The 20,757-nt window shown below is 59.0% G+C and overlaps 3 protein-coding genes across 8 annotated transcripts in view; 2 read left to right on the forward strand and 1 right to left on the reverse strand.

Annotated features, from left to right (window-relative positions):
• Positions 1-5,132: 5,132 nt before the first annotated feature.
• Positions 5,133-5,972, forward strand: GJB1 (gap junction protein beta 1). Its single transcript, XM_072877006.1, has one exon. The coding sequence runs from the start codon at positions 5,133-5,135 to the stop codon at positions 5,970-5,972; it is 840 nt and encodes a 279-aa protein (XP_072733107.1).
• Positions 5,973-6,939: 967 nt separating this feature from the next.
• Positions 6,940-7,836, forward strand: LOC140658751 (gap junction alpha-3 protein-like). The gene has a single exon (XM_072877526.1). The coding sequence runs from the start codon at positions 6,940-6,942 to the stop codon at positions 7,834-7,836; it is 897 nt and encodes a 298-aa protein (XP_072733627.1).
• Positions 7,837-8,458: 622 nt separating this feature from the next.
• Positions 8,459-20,757, reverse strand: part of ZMYM3 (zinc finger MYM-type containing 3) — a 33,459-nt gene continuing 21,160 nt past the window's right edge. For 4 of the 6 annotated variants that reach the window (XM_072877514.1, XM_072877515.1, XM_072877516.1 and 1 more), the window contains exons 13-25: positions 20,197-20,362; positions 16,372-16,430; positions 15,641-15,809; positions 14,924-15,039; positions 14,594-14,768; positions 13,928-14,074; positions 13,004-13,107; positions 12,426-12,594; positions 12,153-12,304; positions 11,593-11,707; positions 10,429-10,683; positions 10,224-10,341; positions 8,459-9,810 (exon numbers count right to left, since the gene is read on the reverse strand). In XM_072877514.1, coding sequence (XP_072733615.1) covers positions 9,612-9,810; positions 10,224-10,341; positions 10,429-10,683; positions 11,593-11,707; positions 12,153-12,304; positions 12,426-12,594; positions 13,004-13,107; positions 13,928-14,074; positions 14,594-14,768; positions 14,924-15,039; positions 15,641-15,809; positions 16,372-16,430; positions 20,197-20,362 — 1,944 coding nt within the window. In that variant the 3' untranslated portion in view covers positions 8,459-9,611. The remainder of the gene's footprint in view (positions 9,811-10,223; positions 10,342-10,428; positions 10,684-11,592; positions 11,708-12,152; positions 12,305-12,425; positions 12,595-13,003; positions 13,108-13,927; positions 14,075-14,593; positions 14,769-14,923; positions 15,040-15,640; positions 15,810-16,371; positions 16,431-20,196; positions 20,363-20,757) is intronic. The other 2 variants (XM_072877520.1, XM_072877519.1) reach the window with 2 other exon arrangements.

Consider the following 20,757-nt stretch of genomic DNA (forward strand, 5'->3'; position numbering starts at 1 on the left):
CAGAGCTGCTCCCTGCGGGCTTGGCTCTCTGGGCGGGGAGATGGCTGCCCACCCTGAACCCTGACCTGCAGCCCCATCCAGTGCTGCCCCAAATGCTAGTCCCTCTGGTCTGACCCACCCAGCAGCCCCAGGACCATGGTCCCAGGGCCCTCCCTTGCAGCCGCTGGGTGCCCCTGTTTAGTGACTGGCTGCGAGAGGAACCAAGATGAAAAACCCGCATCAGGCCACAGGGCTGGGTTTCCATGGAAATGCCGGTGCTCTGCAGCACAGCTCCAACAGCAGCCGCCTTGCAGCAGTGCGAGCAGCAGGGCAAGCCCTGCCTGGCGGTCAGTGGCCCATCCCAGTGATGCTGGCACCATCACCAGCTACCCACACTGCAGTGCCTAGTGCCCTCATGAAGGAGAGACGCCTTTCTGCCCCAGAACAGGGGCTTGCCCTGCCCTTTTGTCTCCTCATCCTTGCATGGCCCCAGCTGCCTGCTGTCCCCATGTGCCAGCACAGCCACCCCAGTTAGGACCCCAAGGGCAAGCTGCTATTGATGACACACTGCTATTACACTACTGCCTTTGCAAAACCCCAAGCCTGCCATCTGTCCAGGGTGTCCATGACCATCAGCAGCATTTCTTTGGAGACCTGGCAAAGCGCAGGGGACACTGTGTCCCAGAGAGTATGTGCAGTTAACATCTGTGTGATGATTGTGGGACATCCTCAGCTTTAGGGGACATGTTTAGGGCTGCTGGCAAAGAGAAGTGTAAGGGAACTGAACTGCAAAGCTGTCCCTGGCATGGGGAGTGACCTCTGCCTGGCCCCTGTGCGCTCCAGGAGCCACAGCCAGCAAGAGGGCAGGGATGCTGCTCCGCACAGCAGCACCACCAGGACAGTGTCCTGGTCCTGGTCCCCACTCCTGATGCACCCAGGACACAGGACAGCAGACCCGCAGGCAGGCAGGACAAGCCGTTACTCCATGCACTGCAATTCCCCTCTGCCCCGTGTTGCAGCGGCACAAAGGATTTCTGTGCTCACCCGCTGCCAATGCTCTTCCCAGAGTTGACTCAAACCAGAGGGTTTTGTCTCTCCCAGGGCAGCAGCATGGATCCAGGGATGCCTGTGCTGCTGTCAGCCCAAGCCTGGAAGCCTGGCGGCCCCTGCGCTGTAGGGGCCATCCAGGTTGGCAGTGAGGCTGAGCCATGCATGGGGCCACCCCTGCCTGGGGCAGGATGGCAGGGGAAAGGGGGTTCTGAGAGCCTGCTCTGCAGCACCCTTTTCCTCCTGGCAGCAGAGGTGTTTCAGTGATGGCTGGAGCTTAATTTCCTCTATCGTACCGACACAGACTGCTGGGCTGTGACATCTCTGACCCCAGAAAGGTACCAGCAGCTGTGTCACTCCTGTCCCGACATCCGGATGTTGGCTCAGCCCTGCCCATCTCATCAACTTGTCTGCGTTCAACGTGCCCACGTGCCTGAACTCTTCACTGTACCTTCAGACACCAAATTAACCTCATGATTAACGTCTTTAACAAAGAGCCCGTTTCTGGTGCATGTGGTTGCAGATGGGGCAGTTTTCTGAGCACTGGAGGCAGTGCCGGCCACGGCTGCTTCGTACAGCCTGTCCTTGACCGCTGGCTTTTGCACAACAGTTTTGCCTACTGCAAACAGGCGGCGGTGCCCGAAGGCCGGGCACGGAGGTCAGCGGCAGTCCTGGGCAGGCGAGGGTGCTGCCCGCGCTCCCGCCCATCCCCGGGGCTCCGGGTCCTCCCATCACCTCCCGGTGAGGACACCAGGCGGGCACCAGGCTGCTTTCTCCTCCCTCTCGCCTGTTTTTTCGCCATTTTTATTATATTTTTAGGGGGATTCCCACGCGTTGAGCCCCCCGCGGGTGCCCGGCTCGGCCCCACAGCGCCACCTGCTGCCGCGGCCGGACGCAGCCGGCACGGCGGGCGGCGACCACCACCCCAGCCCGCACTGCCCCGCTACCCCCGGCCTGCCTCCTGGAGCGCCCCCGGTAACCCCCAGCCTGGCTCCCATTGCCCCCCAGTGCCCCTCCCAGCCTGGCTCCTGCAGCCCCCCAATGCTTCCCCCCACTTAGCCCAGCCCACAAATCCCCCAGTACTCACCAGTCTGCACCCCGCACCCCCGGGACCCTCCAGTGCCCCCCACCCAGCCTGATCCTCCCAGCCTGGCCCCACTAGCCCCTTGCCCATACTGCCCCCCAGTCTGCTCCCCGACACCCCCCAGTGCCGCCCATCCGCCTGCCTCCCCGCACCCCGCTCCGGGCAGGATTTCCCCGGTCCCGCGGCCCCCGGTGCGCGGCCAGGGCGGTGCCGGCGGCTGCGGCCGCTCCCCCTCCCTGTCGGACGCCGCTGACTCAACCAGCGGCTTATCGTGGGCCGAGATTGCGGCCCCAGCCGGCCCCACCCGCCCCGCACCCCCAGCGATGCCCGGCCCCTCACTGCCCACGGCCCCCGCCACACTGCGGGGGTACCCCTCCCGTCGCCCCCCACTGCCCCACAGTGCCACCCGCCATCCTCATGCGGGGGACAGTGGCGCCACTGCCATCGTCATGCAGGGGATGGTGTGCGGGGTCCTGCAGCCCACCCCGGGGCCCCAGAATGCGGGGTAGGGTCGCCATGTCCTGGCACGCTGTGGGGCCACACAGGGTGCTGGGTGGCAGGACCTTGGAGTGGGCCGTTAGCTGGGTTAATCGTTGACAGGCTGTTTGCCTTTCCTGGCTACACTTTTACACATTAAATCTGTGTGTTGGTGTCTCCCCAGGGACCAGCTGACAGCCTGCAGCAGCAGATCAAGGTGCTCCAGGTGCTGGGGGTACCCAGTGCTGTCCCCAAGGATGGAGAGCAGGGCCTCACCATGGTGCATGTGCCCGACTTCCAGGGGACATGGCAGGGAGGATGCTCACAGCAGGGGAGCGTGGCTAGGGGGACCACAAAGCTCCCACAGGGATCATCCTGGGGGTCTGACCCTGCCTCGGTGCTGTGATGGCTGCTGGGCTGTCCCCAGGGGATACTCGGCCACAGCGGTGGGTGCTGGTGGGTGCCTCGGCAGTGTGAGTGCGGGCTGGACACACCTGCGGTGTTTACTTGGCAGGGAGCAAGTCCTGGAAGGAGCGAGGCTGTTTGGGCAAGGTGGGTGACGCGTCGGCAGGCAGTATAAAGTCCAGGGTGCTGCGGTGGAGGCTGAGGAGCTTTGCCTGTTCTGGTGCTGAGGTGAGAGCCTGGTGGGCACAGCACTGCTGCAGGGGTGGCTACATGACCCCCAGCTGGGGGGCACGGGGAGGGTCCAGGGTGGGGGCCACAGAAGGACTTGGCTGTGGGCCAGGGAGGGTGAGGAGCAGAGCATGGCCTGGGCACTGGCTGCCCTCCCTGCAGCTTCACTAGACGGTCTTTGCCCACCACCGTTTGCACAGCTCCAAGGGCTCGCACCCTGGGCTAAGGGGTGGAGGTGGCATTTGGGATGGCATTGTTGCCCCGCCACCCTGCGGGCTCCCAGCTGGTAGGTTTTACTGGATGTGCTGCTCCCCACCTGAGGCTGAGGACATGGCACTTCCCCATGGGGATGGGGCACAGTGTGACGGTGAGGCTGGGACACCAGCCCTGAGGGATAGGGGCATGGGGGGTCTGCAAGTGCAGGGGCTGTTGCCCCACCAGTGTGTCTGAGCAGTGGGATAGCATCAGTGGCCCCCCATCCTGGGACAGGAGTGCAGCTCCCTCAACACATGGCCGGGAGAGGAGCACAGCCCCTGTTAGCACACAGCCAGCATCACCCTGGCAGACTCTTTCCCATGACCCCAACAGGACGGGGCATGCACAGGGCAGCTCCAGCACCCTCACAGCTGGTGCTGTTGGCACCAACTCCCTGGCAGCAGAGCCTTGAGGGCATGGCGGGACCCACGGGGGCTGTACCCAGTCCACCCAGCCCCACGGGTCCCCACAGACTGCTCAGTGCCACACTGGAGAGCAGCCAGACCCCAGCTCCAGTCACAGTGCCCCATGCTGTCCATGCGGGATGGGCACACAGCTACGCTCTGCCATGCATCCTGGGGAAGGGACCCCCCAGGCACCGTGGGTGGCCATCTGGCAGCGTAGGTCCCGCCAGGCAGAGCAAAGAGGAGTCCACGGTCGGGGAGGTCGTGGCCATGGTTGGCGTGGGGCGAGGTGGGAGTGGGTGGAGGGCTGGGCAGCGGGAATGCAGCACACAGGCACTTTGTTTGGCCGGGGTGGGCGGAAGTCAGGGCGTTGGATCTGAATGCTAAAGTGTGTTGTTCAGGGGCCGATAAAGGCCCCATTGTATGTAAATAGTTTATAAAACAGCATATGACTTCCAGTGCAGGGCAGTGGTGGATAGAGACGAGGGCAGGCGGAGCAGAGTTCTCCTGCCGGAGACATGAGACCTTAGAGGGGCCATTGGGGGCAGCTCACGAGGACCCTTCCTCACGGCAGGTATGCGCTGCCGGGACCCTCCACACTGGGGGGGGCCGGAGGGCAGGTCCCAGCCCCCCAGCCTCGTGCTCGGGGTGGGAAGCAGCTCCCGGAGCTGCTCAGTGCCAGCGGGTGGCGCCGGCAGGGCGGGGATCTGTGCTTCGGGTGTGGGGTCACCCCATGCTCCCCAGGCAGGGACGGCTCTAGGAGGGTGGCAGTGCATGGCTGCATGGGGGGTCCCCCCAGCTCGGGGCTCCCCGGCCACACTCCTACAGGGAATGGGGGGTTGAGGTTGAGGGCAGGGAGGTGCTGGTGCAGAGGAGCCCCTTGGGTCCATCCCTAGCCAGAGAGCTCAGCACTGGGTGCAGATCAGGGGTCCCTGCAGAGGTGTGGGAGCTTCACCCCCATCCTCTGCAGCAGCTGTGGGTTAGGATCCCCATGCCAGTGTGGGGTGGCAGGGCAGGAACAGCTGGCACTGCAGGCCAAAACTGCCCTGAGCTGTGTCAGCAGCAGGAGCCATGCTGCCGTCCTGCTGTCCATCCATCCTACTGTCTACCTACCAGGGCTGTGGCAGCCAGTTGCTCCCAGGTCCCTCCTGGGGCTGCTGCCACCAAGGCTGGGACGCAGTAGCTCTCAGCCAGGGACCCTTCCTGCTCCTAACACCATCTCTTGCTGCTTGCTCCTGCAGACGTGAGGAACGATGAACTGGGCTGGCCTCTACACGGTGCTGAGTGGGGTGAACCGTCATTCTACTGCCATCGGGCGCATCTGGCTCTCCGTCATCTTCATCTTCCGGATAATGGTGCTGGTGGTGGCAGCTGAGAGTGTCTGGGGGGATGAGAAATCCGCCTTCACCTGCAACACCCAGCAGCCCGGCTGCAACAGTGTCTGCTATGACCACTTCTTCCCCATCTCCCACATCCGTCTGTGGGCCCTGCAGCTCATCCTTGTCACCACGCCGGCCCTCCTCGTGGCCATGCATGTGGCCTACCAGCAGCACCAGGAGAAGAAACTGCTGGTGCTGACAGGGCACGCAGACCCCAAGCACATGGAGGAGGTGAAGAAGCACAAGATGCGCATATCGGGTTCACTGTGGTGGACGTATGTCTGCAGCGTGGTCTTCAGGCTGCTCTTCGAGGCCGTGTTCATGTACATCTTCTACATGCTCTACCCAGGCTATCAGATGGTGCGGCTGGTCAAGTGCGAGGCTTATCCCTGCCCCAACACCGTTGACTGCTTCATCTCCCGGCCCACTGAGAAGACCATCTTCACCGTCTTCATGCTGGTCACCTCCAGCATCTGTATCGTCCTCAACATGGCAGAGCTAGTCTACCTGGTGGTACGGGCCTGTGCCCGCCGAGGCCAGCACAACTCCAACCCCCCATCAGGGAAGGGCTCCTTCTATGGGCACAAGCTCTCCTCCGAGTACAAGCAGAATGAGATCAACCAGCTGCTGACGGAGCAGGACAGCTCCCTCAAGGACATGCTGCGCCGCAACCCCGGGCTACAGGAGAAAGGCGACCGCTGCTCTGCCTGCTAGTGCCAGCACCACAGGGGGTCCAGCCCTTGCCCCTGCCCCACAGTTGCCCTACAGCCCTGTGCTGTCCCTGTCTCATGGATAGCATCCTTCAGGCGCCAGTCTGGCCCTCCCGGACAGCCAGGAGGGCATCTCGGGCCATTAAATCTCCATTCTCAGGTGCTGCCTGCCTCCTTTCTGCTCTGGCCGGGATATGCCGGGGGCTGGGGTGCCAGTGTGGGGTGCCCACCCCTGCGCCCTAGCCCAGGTGGGTGCCACCAGGGGCCGTGGGGGCTGCAGTGACCGGGCTGGGCTAGGGCCATGGCTGCGGTGCCCTGGCAGCCGGCATGCAGGATCAGTGACCCCTGGGTGGCATTGAGCAGTGTCCAAGGGCTCATGGTCCCCCAGCACCAGACCCTGCAGCCCCAAATATATTTAGAAAAGTGCCCAGACCAAAAATAGAGGGAAGAAGTTTCCCCAGTGGCTGTTTCATCTGCCAGTCACAATGAAAGCCAATGGGACATGCAGCTGCCTCATGCCCCAATAACCCCGCGCCCGCTGTCGGGTGGACAGATGGACGGAGCTGTGTGGACCTGTCCGCACCACGCTGAGGAGCCAGGGACCAGCTGGGAAGGGGCCACGCAGCATCCCGCAGCGCCCTGCCAAGGGGAGCTGACGGTGCGGGAGCACCAGGCTCTGCCCTACGCATCCACCAACGGTGAGGGGTCCCCATGCCAGATCACCACCTCGGTGTCCCCCACAGTGCTCCCGGCGTGGCAGGGCTGCTTTCTGCTGGAGGTCTTTGCTCCCGCTGCCCTGCCTGCGACAGGTTAGGGGGTCCCATGGGACGCATGGTGGGGACACTCTAGGGACAGTCCCGGGTTGGGTCCCTGCACGCCTGCCCGGCGGGGGGATGGGGTGGCGGTTCTGCGGGTTGTGGGGCGGCTGTGTCTGGAGGGCGGCTGTCTTGCAGGGCACTGCAGCACGTGGCATGGGGGACTGGAGCCTGCTGGGGCGGCTGCTGGAGAGTGCCCAGGAGCACTCCACAGTGGTGGGGAAGGTCTGGCTTACCGTCCTCTTCGTCTTCCGCATCCTGGTGCTGGGGGCGGCTGCTGAGCGGGTCTGGGGCGATGAGATGTCTGGCTTCTCCTGTGACACGCAGCAGCCCGGCTGCCAGAACGCCTGCTATGACAGCACCTTTCCCATCTCCCACCTCCGCTTCTGGGTCCTGCAGATCATCTTCGTCTCTACCCCCAGCCTCGTGTACCTGGCCCACATCCTGCACCTGGTACATCTGGAGGAGAAGGCGCAGCAGCAAGCAGCAGCACGGGCCAGCAGCAGGGCCAGGCGGCAGCGCCCCAGGCAGCCCCGGCTCCCTGTGGGGGACACGCGGGGACGGGTCTGCATGCGGGGGGCCATTCTGAGGACGTACATCTGCAATGTCGTCTTCAAGGCTCTCTTGGAAGTGGGCTTTATTGTGGGCCAGTATACCTTGTACGGGTTCCAGCTGAAGCCCCTCTACACCTGCAGCCGCTGGCCCTGCCCCAACACCGTCAACTGCTACATCTCCCGGCCCACTGAGAAGACCATCTTCATCCTCTTCATGCTGGGGGTGGCCTGCGTGTCCCTGCTGCTCAACCTGGTGGAGATCTACCACCTGGGTCTCACCAAGTGCCGGCAGGGGCCAGGCCCCAAGTCCCGCATCCTGCCCAGTCGTGGTGGCCCCGTGGGGCCCCGCAGCACCAGCATCACCTTGCCTGGCAGTGGCAGCCCTGTGGCTGCTGGCAGACCTCCCTACAACCTGGCACCCCTGGGGAAGGCAGGTACATGGCTAGGGGTGGCCAGTGGGTCCCACGGGAAGGCACGAGTGGCAGACCTGGCAGTGTGAACGTGGCCTGCTGGGATGCTCAGGGATGGGTGATGGACAGGCGACCACAGTTGTGGTTGTCTCTGGGCCCTGCCAGGCTCATGGCATGGACCCCACAGCCAGTGCAAGAGATGGGCATGGCACCGGGGGCACAGCTCGGCTGCTCCCTGCGCTCCTGGGAGCAATGGGGCTGAGAGTAGGGCTGGGCTGGGGCAGGGGCCTGTCAGCCCTGGGAGAAGCAAATAAATACCCACTACACCTCACTTGACTCCTGCTCTGCCCACGGGCACCATGGCATCACTCTCCGACCGGTCTGTCCCACGGGCACACTGCGTAACCAGGGCAGGGCCACTGCTGGGTTGGGTTGGGCTGCAGCCCTATGGGCAAGGGATGGGCAGGGAGAAGCAGGGCACAGACAGGCAGGGTGTGCCAGGCTGGCACCAGCGGGCATGGGGTCAGGGGCCACCCCAGCATGCCAGAGCTGGCAGCACACCAGGGGCCAGACAAGGTAGGAAGCACAGGCAGCACAGGCAGGGATGGACAGAAGCAAGGTGCACAGCAGCAGTGGGATGCTGGCCCTGCTCTCCTGCAGTGCCCACCCTGCCCAGGGGGGAAAACCAGGGGCTGCCAAAAGTTTTCTGCATCTTTATTTGAAATGAATGGTTTCCAGAGACACAGGGTTAGTCCTACCGCCCTGGCATCACTACAACAAGACTAGGGAGCAGCTCACTCTCCACATAGACACAGAGAACAGATGGCTCCGGGACAGGGCCCAGAACAATATATACAGGCTCAACAGGAGAACCATGTACAGCTCAAGAAAACCAACCAGAACACGAGGAGGGGCAGGAGGCAGCAGGGAACAGCACAGCTAGAGCCAGGATCGCCCCGGGCAGGGCGCTGACACCCCACTGCTTTGGGAGGAGGAGGAGGCCAGGCAGAGCTCTTCCCTTCTGCCAGCGGCTGGCTGGAGCAGAGGGACCCACTGATGGCACCTGGCACCAGGGAGGGGGGTTACACCAGGACAGGGGACAGTGGGGAGAGAGGGGCAGCACTGGCACAGACCCGTCTCCATCAGTTTTCCGCCAACTCAGAAAACATTGACAAAATTGAGGGAGGGGGCCCAGCTGCGTACAAGGGAGTTGTCCCTGGGGCAAGGCCGGGTCTCTGCCCTCACGTTCCAGCGCTGGCTCCCTCTGGTCCCCAAAGCCAGCCCAAACATCTCCCACCCCTGGGAGCAAGCCCCCCCCCGACGCAACAGCTCTCAGGCTGCCGGTGGTCCTTCCCCACTGGCTTGAAAACACCATCCTGCCACAGCAGCAGCAGCAGGGCTTCCTTTCCTTCTGTGGCACCCGCAGCCTTGTGAGGGGATGCTAAAGGAAGGGGGAATTAAAAGCCTTGGGGCCGCTGGTCCCAGACGGCACTCTGCCATATAGTGCAGTTCCTGCCCCAGGGCAGGGGGAGAGGGCGGTAGTGTCAGGGCTGGGGGTAGTGGGGGACAGGGCTGGGCAAGGGGAGCTGCCCCAGGGGCTCTGCCACCCCTGTGCTGTGGGGACTGGCCCCGGGGAAGATGGCTCACCCACCAGCCGGGACGGGAGGCAGGGCTGAGTGCGGGGGCCACATATGTAGGAGAGGCCTGTAATGAGCAGGATGGGATGTCCAAGTCCAGTAATGATAAAGGGATAGCACTGCCACAGCACCATCCCCTCCCATGCTGCATGGCCCCCGCCCTGCAGCAGGAGGCAGGGAGACGAGGTGTCCAAGGCCGGAGCACAGCCAGCCCAGCAGCACCTCACTTAGTCCATGTCATCCTCCAGGCTGCTGAGTCGACTGTGCTCCTCGTAGATCTCCCTCACAGCCAGGATGCGGTTCAGCATACTCTCCAGCATGCTCCGGTCCATGGGGATGACCGAGTACCAGAGTGGGGACTCGGCAATGCACGACCGTTCAGGCTGCAGGTAGAAGACATCATTGCGGTTCCGCAGACTCTCGGGACTGTAAAGAGAGAGGAAGGTGAGCCCTGGGATATCAGCTTCAGGGGCTCAGAGAGCCTGGCCTCCCCTCATGGTTATCAAGGGGGACTCAAGGCTTGTCACAGCCTCTCATCCTTCGGCAGGACGAGGACACAAACTGAGTCTGCAGCTCCTCGCTCAGGACCAAAGCCCCTAACCAGCCAAGCACCAGGACTCATACTGCACACTCCTGCCTGTCTGGAGAGAGGCAAGTAGTGGAAGGGGCCAGAAAGAAGCATTCTCTCAACCATGGTCTATACAAGCAGTGCAGACCCTGGGCAAAGCTTCACACTCAAGTACAAATGTTTGGAGAACAGCAGCCACTACACAGGGTCCCACCAAAACTGAGAGGCGGCCCCAAAATAGCACATCCCCCTTCTCCAGAGAAAGCCTCACCATTTGGAGAGATAAAACTCATAGAACTTGACTGGGCATCGCAGTGGGTTCATCCTGTTCTCCCGCTGCTCCAGCATCGGTACCTCCTCCTCACGCTTCCGCTTTCCAGAGCTGCCATCTGCAGAAAGGGAGAGAGCAGGATCATGGCTGGGACCCAATGCGAGAGGCAGGGGGAGGGACAGAGAGATGCTCCATCAGACCCTACCTCGGCCTTTCTTCTGCTTGGCAGGAGCATAGTAGCGGATGCTCACCACCTTTGTCATGCCACGGGCCGTGGTGCACTTGCGGGACTGGCGCACCACGTTGGTGAAGGAGAGCTGCATGTGCTCCTCTGCTGTCTGCAGCCCAAAGAACTTGGTGTTGAAGAACATGAGGGTGTTGAGGAGCACGAAGGGTGAGTAAACGCCCAGCTGCTTGCACTCCCAGAGGTGTTCCTCCTCAACACGTGAGAAAACCGTGTCTGCAATGCACAGAGGAAGAACCAGGTCGCATCAACAGTGGCCTTGTGGCAATCCCCTCACCCTGCCCAGGCAAGCTCACTGCAAAACAATGATGCTTCACAACATCCCCTTTTCCACAAGGTTACTTCTCCAGAGCCATCAGCAGAGCTAGATGCTGGCTCTGCCCAGCCATGAGCCACCCCAGAGCACAGCCAAACCACAGGCCAGAACCCAAATCAATCCTAACTGCTCATCCCTATAGATGGCCACAAAGTGAACTCCAGGTCAGTGCTCCACCACACTCAGTGTGAGATGAAAGAAAAGCAGCAGGCAGGACAGACATGGCCAGCTCCTGCCTAGACACACAGGTCTGGAGCCAAATGCCTCTGCCTGGGACAGCCAATATGCAGAGGTAAGGCTGGATCTGTGAACCACTGACAAGACACAGCAGGGAAGGCAGCCCAGATCACAGCATCATGAAAAGCGTCTACAGAGCTCTAAGTTTTAGTTTGCTCACCAGGCAGCAGCACAGCAACCCTGGCCAACACTTAGCACAGTGTGCAGGACTTGCCCATGTGCTGGGAACACAAAGGTATGGGCCAGCATGCCTCCTGCCTCGGTATCCTCTTTGCCAAAGGGTGGAGACATCACTGTGAAGTGTTGTAAAGATTCAAACTGTCCCAGGACACAAAGCAGCCGTGCTCTGCTCCCAGCTACCCTGATTCTGGGCAACAGAAACTGCTGAGGCGTAAACCAGGCTGGCTCCACTGTTGGTATGGATCAGTATGACACCAAGACACAGCGGGACCGTGCTGCCTATGCCAAGGAAGAGGGTTGAGGCTCGGGGAGCACAATCAGACTGGAGGATTCAAGGCTAGAAGCACAAACTGGGTACGTGTCGTGACTGAAGGTACTCTGGAGACACATACTATTTGGTAAGATTGTGGGTTGCCAGCCGCTCAGGGACTTGTTCAGCTCCTGCACGAAGGTCAGGTAGTAAAGGTCTGTAAATATATTCACCATACGATTGTTCTCGAGCAGGTACTAGAAAGGACAGAACACACAGTCAAGATAGACATGGCAGCACCTGGAATGCAAACCCTCCCCAGAGAGCTCAGGGCACACATGCAGAGTGCCCCTCCTTGTACAACCAAGAGCTGCAGGGCAGACTCCTAAAACCAGTGACTTCTGAGAGCTGTGAGGAAAACCCCGGGGCATGTCAAAGCAGACTTGGTGCTGAAGAAGTGACTGAGCTTGGGGAGGTCTCCCAGCCCTCCTCAAGGATGTGCAAGAAGGGTGCAAGGCTGGGGAATAGCTGCCACCCTACCCGCTGGGCTTCGGAACAAAGACCGAACCAGGTGGACTGCTGTTCAGGGGTGAGGCACTGAAGGAGAGTCCAGTGAGCCTCTCTGGATCCCCAGAAGGCAGAATAAAGGGTACAAGCTCCCCTCACTCAGATCCGACTTGAGGGCAGCAAGCCCTCCCTCACCTGCTGGATGCCAAGGCAGAGGTAATAGATGCTGTCTGGTTCATAGCGCTCCCCATTGGGCCGTGTTATCTCCTTGACAAACTGGGCCAGGCCGTAGTTGAGCTCAGCTGCTGTGCAGGCCAAGATGTCTTCCTTGATCCTCATGGGCTTGGCTGTGGAGACAAGCACAGCAGCCTCAGACAATAGCCTGCAAGGCCAGGAGCACCTCAACACCCTGGGACTCAGCTTCTGGGAGGTTTCTGCCACTCCACCCCATCCAGACAGGGCACTTACGGCCAAAGCGTAGCTCCTCTCCCTTGCTGGTCTCTCCCCCTGCATACTTGGCCTGCACCCAGGACTTCCAGGCATTCACACCGTATGAGTAGTTCAGCACTGTGCAGCTGGGCTGGCTGCTCATTGAGTCCCGGGAACAGCTTTCAGAGAGCACCAGACGCTTCTGCCCCTGCAGAGAGGTGTACTGTGAGACTGGGCACCTAGCTGGGACAGATGCAAGAGTCCTGGCCACCCCTCAGACCTGCTGACTGTCAGCTCCCTCCCAGTGTGCCTGTGCTCATGCCAGCATGCATCCTTCTGCTGACAGCCAAGCCAACAAGGCCCATTAGTTATGGGGACCACCAGCAGGAAAGAGGCCAGCTCTCACATGACCTGTGGCATTCAAAGCTCCTCTGAAGTGAGAGACAGGTATTTTCATTCAAGGAGTGGCCCACAGGCCTGGCATGCCCTGAAGGGAGAGGGCACAACCTCCCCAGCACACCAAAGCCTCTGGCACACTTCACCTCGTACGTCCCAGATGGCAGCGCCCACTCCAAACCCAAAGATGTTTAAGCAGGCAGTACCCACGGAGAGCTCACCTTTCGGACAGCACGAGGAAGATCTTGCTCTGTGGACACATCATCTGGTCCCACCAGCCCACAGTCAAAGAGGAAGTCCACACTGGGGTTGATGTCTAGAGGGTCTGAAAGGAAACACAGGCAGAAGGGCTCAGCTGAGACTTCTCATCCCGTCCCCTGTGCTGGCCTGGTTCTTACAGCAAGGTGAAGAAGGAACACACAGCCCAACACTTCACACCCTCCACCACCGCCTGGTACGAACTTTCAGCCACAGCCCAACAAAGGAAATACAGCTCTGGCAGACGATGCTAAGCTTTATCAGACTAACCAGAGCCCCACATTCTCCACTCCAACAGTTTTTTGTTTGTTTTTTAAACCTGAGGAACATTCCTCATCCCCTTGTGCCAGGCCAGCACTGGGGACAGCCTGGCACAGGCACCCCAATTCTCTATCCTTTGCTGCTAGCATCGTGCCTCAGCACTGCTGTGCTCCTGCAAGTCCCTGCCTCTTCTTCCACCTTCTGCCCACTAATGGACACTCAGCAATTCTGCTGTCTCCCAGGATGTCATGCTCTGTCCAGGTCTCTCTCTTGCCTTGCTGGATCCTCTGGAATCATCATCCATAAGCACACCAGCGCCACTGCCCTGCTTTTTGTGCTGTTAAAATCAGCTTCTCATTCGCCCTTCTCTGCAGACCTATGTTCGCAACAGGTCAGTTAAGTCTAGACAAACACACACTCCTTCAAAAGTGGTGGTCTCCTCACCCCTGCTGCGAGCAGTCATCTGCAAGACTCTCAGTTCCTGGCCTCAAGCCTGGTCAGTCAGAGGGCATGGGGAGGTAAGTTCACACAGCTCTTAATGCTGCTGGCAACAGTTGGCCGAGGGCAGCGGGAGGACCCTGCTGCAGCATGAGCAGCCCTGCACGCCTGCTTCACCCAGCTCTTACTCTTAGGGAAGTCAGCCTCCAGGTCCTGGCCTGGCTCATCAAGGACATTGGCCATCTTGACTGCCATAGCCAACACATCGTCCCGTGCCGGTCCAAACAGATCACAGTCCTCCAGGAGACCCTCTGCACTCTGGTTACTCACCAGGTCTGCAATGCAAAAGCAGATCATAAACCCAACTTTCAAGGAAGTCTTTTGTCTGTTTTCCCTGGAAAACGCTCCCTGCAGCACAGTCCTGTGCTCAGAGCAGCCCCATGACATTTGCACTGTCCAGCTTTCCCTGGACAGCAAGACATTGGACGTTTGTCCTCTCCCAGCTACAGCCCTAGTCACTGACGCTTGAGGAATGCACTTACAAGTAAAAAGACCTGCGAGGTCAGGACTGCTAGTCTTCTGGCTGGAAAGTTGCTTTAGGTAAGAGCCTGAACCTGAATAAACAGTGCTGCGCATGTGCAGCCCCAAAAGGGACAGTGGCAGACACTGCTCCCTGGCTGCAGCTCTTCCCTCCTGGTACCTCCTCAGCAGAAGTTGAGGACTTGCTCTTCCCTGCTCCCTTGTCAAAGGCTTTGGGGGAGCTGCGATCCAGGCAGATGCTCTAGCTCCAAGAGCCGGCAGACCCTGCATGATCCCAGCTGTTGGGCCAGCTGCCAAGCCATGGCAGAACCTACCGCATAGGTCCGAGGAGGCCTTGTCCAGTTCCTCAGCCTCTGCAATCATCTCGGCCATGGCCAGGATGTCAGCCTCCAGGGGATTGGAGGGGATCTTCACCTTCAGCTCCTCAATGGTCTCCACAATCTTATCTGTGCTCTCCAGCGTGGTGGGCAGGAACATTGGCACAGGCACCTGTCAACAGCAGCACACCAGGCAGAAAACTGACACTCAGCTAACTGATGTAAAAGCAGAGGCAGGAGAAGAGGACAAACAGAGAAGCAGGGAGGCTGCAGCAAGGCAGAATCAAGACAGTAAGAGAACACGAGTGGGTGGAGTGTGTTGCTTACCGGGACAGGCATGGAGAAAGGCACAGGTACTTTCTGGCAGTACATATGCATAGGCACAGGCACGAAGATCGGGACAGGGATTGGCAACACAATCACCTGGGGCTTCCAGTCAGCCTCTGACAAGAGCAAAAGTATGTCAGTGAGCTTGCTCCCAGCAACTCCTCCACCCAGCCCCTCTGCGTACTGCCATGCCCCCAGCCATCCAGCACCACAGCCCTTCCAGCCACCAGCTTCTGTGACTCATGGGCAGAGCTGGAGCAGCAGCAAGCCAAACAGCCCTGCAAGAAGAGAGGCTTGCCTTAGCCAGAGGTGCAAGCCCTGCTCTTACGTGGTCCTAATGAGAGGTCTAGTTGCATTGCATATGCTGGAGACCACACACATGTGCCCGACAGGAGCTACACCGTGGAACCTGCTCAGCAGACAGCCCCTGAGACAAGCTGATGATCTCCAGAGGAACAGGAGTTGTCCCACAAGAGGTGGGATCATGCTGCAGTGCTCTCTGCGTCTCTCCTTTTGCTGCTGATGGAAATGGGGTCCCTACCTCCAGCCCTGCCGTGTGTGCCCTGCACTGCCCTGAGACTCCTCAGCACGGTGCCAAACACCTAGCTGCTCTGTACAGCATTTCAAGCTGGATTCACATTTAGTCTGCAGCAGGAACATGCCACTTGCCTTTCCAAAACACCCCTGTAATCCTGCAGTTATGTCTTGTTTTCCTACCTGTCTGACATCCTTTGGACTTCATTTCTATCTTGCAGGAAACGCCCCGGTTCTGCATCAGTGGTTTACACATGGCAGCTTTGTTTTTCCGAGGGGTGGCTGGAACTGGAGGAGGCGGGGGAGGTGGTGCGGCTGGAGACATCTGGGCTGAGGAGGTCTTTGCCGACAGCTGAGGAAATGCAGAAAGCAGGAGGTTGGTGTCCACCTAAGGCAGCACCACCTCTTCCCAACCACAGGTACGGCTGGAGAGACTCCCAAAGCACCTCCTGGAGCCTGGCAGCCCCCAACATGCACGGACGCTCCCATGGTCAGACCCAGCCAAAGGACTGCCAAGCTGCTCCTGGCAGGCAGCAAGCCTGTGCAGCATCTCTGCAGCAGCCAGCAGGGAGTCTGGCACTGGTTGCTCCTGCCCCACAGGGCAGCAGGGAACAGAGTGGGACAGTGACTATACCTGGGCACAATGCTCCACAGTACAAAGAGGAGCCAGTGCCACAGTGGCAGGCTATTGTGGAGCCCATCACGGATTCCTGGGGAATGGTTATTCTTCCCCCTTGCAGGAGATACACTGATGCTGCCCTCCCCAGCAGCTCTTATCAGCTCCCACTACCCAGACATCTTCAAATGCATTGGTTGTAGAAGAATAAAATCTCCCTGAGCAATGGCATCTGTCCTCTCTTTGGGGACAGCCCCTTTGTCCTATCTTGCAAACTCCTACCTCCAACGGCCCTTACCATGTTAGTCTCTGCCTTCTGTGGGGAAGGGGCAGGTGGTTTTGGCTCTGAAGTCTGACCTGTAAGAGAAAGCAATGACTCTAAGCTCAAGAGCTCCTGGGCCAACGGGTCCCACTGCTGGGACTGGAGGTGGCAGCAGCCAGAGGGCAGGGACAGGCTCCCCAGAAACTGTTCCTGGCCACTCCAGGAACAGTTAATGTTTCCACAATCTCTAGCCCTAGCAGCTCAGAAGACACTACAACTCCAAAATCAAGTCATTCTCATGTCATTTTGTGCTCCCTTGCAATCCACCCCATCCCTATCACAGCAGGTCAGGAGAAATCCCAGCCCCTTGTAGAGAGAGGAATCCAGGGCTCTATTCCCAGCTCTGCCTGTTGGCTTGCTGTACCGAGCCATGGCCCTTCCCTGTGCCTCCATCTCCCTGCTACAAATATCTTGGCAAAGTGCTTCGAGATCCCTAGGAAGAAGGTGACAGAGCTAGTAGTAGCATTACAAGATATCCCAGAAAGCAGTGAGACAGCTTTGCCCGAGCCCTAGGGATGCAGTCCATAGCCCTAGGGATGCAGTCCATCCCCCTAAGGAAAGAGAGGATCACCTGCAGGTAAGAGGTGCGTGTGGCAGACACTAGTCTCAGGTGGTGACAATACCATCCTGGCTTGGATGATAATTCCAGCTCATTTGCTCTGCAGACAACTCGCACCCATCTCAAAGAGCACCTTCATCCAAGTCTCCTGTAAGCCCTGGTTACCCATGTGGCTGGGAAAAAGAACTGTCTTCTACAGCACTGACTAACCGTGGGCCATGCATGAAGGAGACACCTGCAAGGAAAGCAGCAGGTCTCAGCACCCAAAGAGAGTGGTGGGTCCCTTTGCACCTCCTACATACAGATAGGCTCTCCAGGAAAGACCCAGACTGCCAAAGGACCAACACATGGGCATTCACACTGTGCAGATTTCCTCTGTCCCGAGGAAATGCAGGACAGCTCTTGAGCAATTGGAGGCCCAGCAGGGTCCACTTGCCAACCACCACAGGGGGACAGGTAAGTTCCAGTTGGAGGAAGCTCCCTAGCCTGCAGCTGAGCATTCAGCCATAGGATCTGCTGTGGTCTCAATGGATCCAAGAACTCCTGCTGACTAGCCCGAAGTGGATGGGCAGCAGGTCTAGGCAGGTGACATCAATGGTTTGAATGAGAAAAAGACAAGCTATAGAGTATAAGCAGAGTTTTTGCTGCAGCAGAATCAAAAGCAAAGTTGATTGCCCCACAGACCAATGATTTAGGACTAAGGGAAACAAGATACTCCTGCCACAAAGCTCCATGTACTACATGTCCAGGCTACATATCCAGGAAAGCTGCAGCTTGTTCTTTACTCTCATCCCAACACCAGCAAGGAGCTGTCAAGGCATTGCCTGCACCAACCGTGACTTCTGGCCCTCTATCCTCTCCAGCTGGACGGCCCCGTGCAGAGGCAGTTTCCCTTGGAAGTCTTTGGGCACAGTTCTGTGGCAGAAGCTCCTCAGTCCCTCATTACAGACTGTTCCCAGCAAAGGAATGGCCACTTTTATCATCAGCAAGCACTCTCAGGATCACCAGGTTGGCAGCAGCCACTGGGTCACAGGAATGAATGGTTTTAGGCAACCACTGGCTGCAAGAGAAGAAGCAAGTAGTCAGCAGCTCTGCCCAAGATGGGCCTGAAATCAGGTAGTCCCTTGTAAGCTGGCAACACAGCTGCCAGGTCCACAGGCGACCCTGGACCAGGCAGAAGCTGTTCCTCACCATGAACTGACAAGCTGCTCCTCCCGAAATCCCCTGCACAGCACGCTGGGCTGGAAAGCTCTCTGTGTAAGCACACAGTAGGCCCTGGCTCCAGCACCCTTCCTTGCAAGCTGAGCAGTATGCCACAGTCCCGGGACAAGGATATCCACAGCTATCCCACAACTGGCGATGCGTGTGCCAGAACACACAGAGGGCCCAGTGCCACCAGCGGCATCCACCAAGCATGGCAGCTGCTGGGGTAGCCTGGAGCTTGTGCTCAGCCAAGTGCTCACCACTGCTGACGGGCTTTTCCTTGGCTGCCCTCAGAGTTCTCTGCCTTGCAGGGTGCATGGAGAGGCAGCTGTGGCACAGTGAAGGGTGATGCCCCACATGCCAAACAGCAAAGTTCTTGGGGGCCTCCAGAGACGTGACGGAGGGGGGGCTCAGACTCTTGTGGTTGTTGGTGGTGGAGAAGGTACTTCTCAGTCTTCTGGTCCATGGCTCCAAGGAGACAATGGCCAAATGGTGTGAAACATGCTTCCCTCTGCAGGCAGAGCTTGCTCGCTGTGCCTGTGTCCCAAAAGCAGTGTTACTGGTTCCTCACAAACGAGATGCCTTGAAAGCAGAGGACAAATGGAACAGCATGGCTAGGGCTGTGGAATCACTTAGTGAGCTACAGGAACCAGCAAGTTTAACACCTCTTCCTCCCCTGGGCAGCAGGACAATCTGTGCCCCATCAAGCAGACTCCCCCTGGGCACCCCCGTGCCAGCAGAAACCAACAGTTCCTTATCCAGGTCATTCCAACGTGCTGCCACTTGAGCCATCGCCTCACATGGCCTTTTACGGAGTGTGACTCTTGGAAGGCAGGTTGGGACTCCCCTGGCTGGGGGAACCCACTGCTTCTGGCAGAGCAGCTCTGCTTTGCTGTCTAAGCAGCACTGACATCCAGGGCTTCCCCTGTCTTGCAATCAGCCCACTGCTGTCAGGAGAGGAACCAGGAAGAGTCTGGAGATGGAGGAGGAGGTCTCTCACAGGAAGGTCCTTGTCTCGGTTTCCCCTCCTTGGTGCACCCTAGTCAGGGTTTTACACCTCATGAAATCCCAGGCAGGGCAGCAAAGCCCTGAGCCTGCGATGCAGGTATCTGTCGAAGCTTGACGCAACAGAGTCCCACCATAAGCTGCAAACATTTTAACTAGATCACACAGATTACCTAGATTGTGGCCTATGAAAGACCAAGCAGAATGAGACTACACGAGTGTCCAAAGGTCAAGCGATGTCTTGTCACTGTCACTATGAGAACCTTCCATCCTGAGGGACCCCAAAGCACTTTGCAATCTTCCATAAGCAACTGGCTCAAGTTAATGACAGGAAATGGGGCAACAGGCAGTGAAAATCTCCTCTCCAGCTGGAGCTCCACGGATGCAGAATGGGTTTATCCGGGACACGGGGTTGGCAACTCCCCAAAGCTGCAGCGATCTTTGGGTAAGTGGTAGGACTCCAATCTAACATCGCAAGATAGAGTGCCTCCAGCAGCTCAGCACTCCCTCAAGATCATTCTATGTTCAGCTCTGGCTGAGGAGAGCCCACCTACAGCATCACCAGCACCACTTCCTGCAGCACCCTGTGTTTTCCTTGAATGTTTTCCATCCAAGCACTGACCTGGCCCAATCCTGATTAGCTTATGAGATCTGAGAAGGTCACAGCTCAGAGGTGGTGTGGGGCTGCAGGTGGATTACCATGCCAAACCACGCTGTCCCCTAACCCTGTAAATCGAGCTCTCCGCTGGCAACATGAGGATGTTAAATCCCTGAGTATCCTTGCTAAGAGCTACAGGCAGCACGCTGGCACCGGCTCCTCCCGTCTGGGCCCTGTGTGTCATAGAACCATAGACGTTAGAGATGGAGAAGCCCCATTAGGTCCCACTCCGTCCTTTCCCCCCCAAGGGCCAGTGCAGGATTGTTCCCTAGCGTCTCATCCAGTCCCGGGCAGGAAGCTTCCACCCCTTGCTGTTCAGTCTTCCCTGTGTCTCTCAGACTGAGCTATGCAGGTCCCCTCCCTCCCTCCTACTCACTGTTCAGCAGGCTCTCGGGCCCCTTCTGCGTGTCCAGGTTGGGCTGGTTCTGTTGATTGTAAAATCGCAGCAGACACTGCTGGTTGCAGAAGTGTTTGATTTGCCCCCGCCAGTGGATGGTTTCCAGCAGCTTCCCCTGACGCTTGCAGGCATGGCACCGAGCTGCCTAAAGCCCGCATCAGCAGGAGAGAAACAACGAGTAACTAACCACACCCCCTCCGAGTGCAACACAACTCTCCAGTGAAAGGTGCACATAGCAAGGTGCTGTGAGCTTCCCCACAGCAGTGCCCTGCCAGTGCCAGCCGGGGACTCCAGCGGTGCGAACTTCTCACAGCAGCACTAGCCGCAGATCCAGCACTGTGAGCTTCCTCAGTGCAGTGCTCTGGCAGGATCAGCTGGGGACTCCAGCTACGTGAGCTTCCCCGTAGCAGTGTCCCGTCATTGCCAGGCAGGACTCCAGCAGTGCCAGGTTCTCCGCAGCAGTGCCAGCCAGACTCCAGCAGTGCGAACTTCCTCAGTGCAATGCCCACTTATCTGGGTGCTGTGCCCACCACAGCACTT

Source organism: Ciconia boyciana, chromosome 12, assembly GCF_034638445.1.
Source record: "Ciconia boyciana chromosome 12, ASM3463844v1, whole genome shotgun sequence".
NCBI classification, from domain to species: Eukaryota; Metazoa; Chordata; class Aves; order Ciconiiformes; family Ciconiidae; genus Ciconia; species Ciconia boyciana.

Excerpts from the sequence above, each read along its gene's own strand:
- GJB1 (XM_072877006.1), top strand. The coding sequence starts at position 5,133 with ATGAACTGGGCTGGCCTCTACACGGTGCTGAGTGGGGTGAACCGTCAT.
- LOC140658751 (XM_072877526.1), top strand. The coding sequence starts at position 6,940 with ATGGGGGACTGGAGCCTGCTGGGGCGGCTGCTGGAGAGTGCCCAGGAG.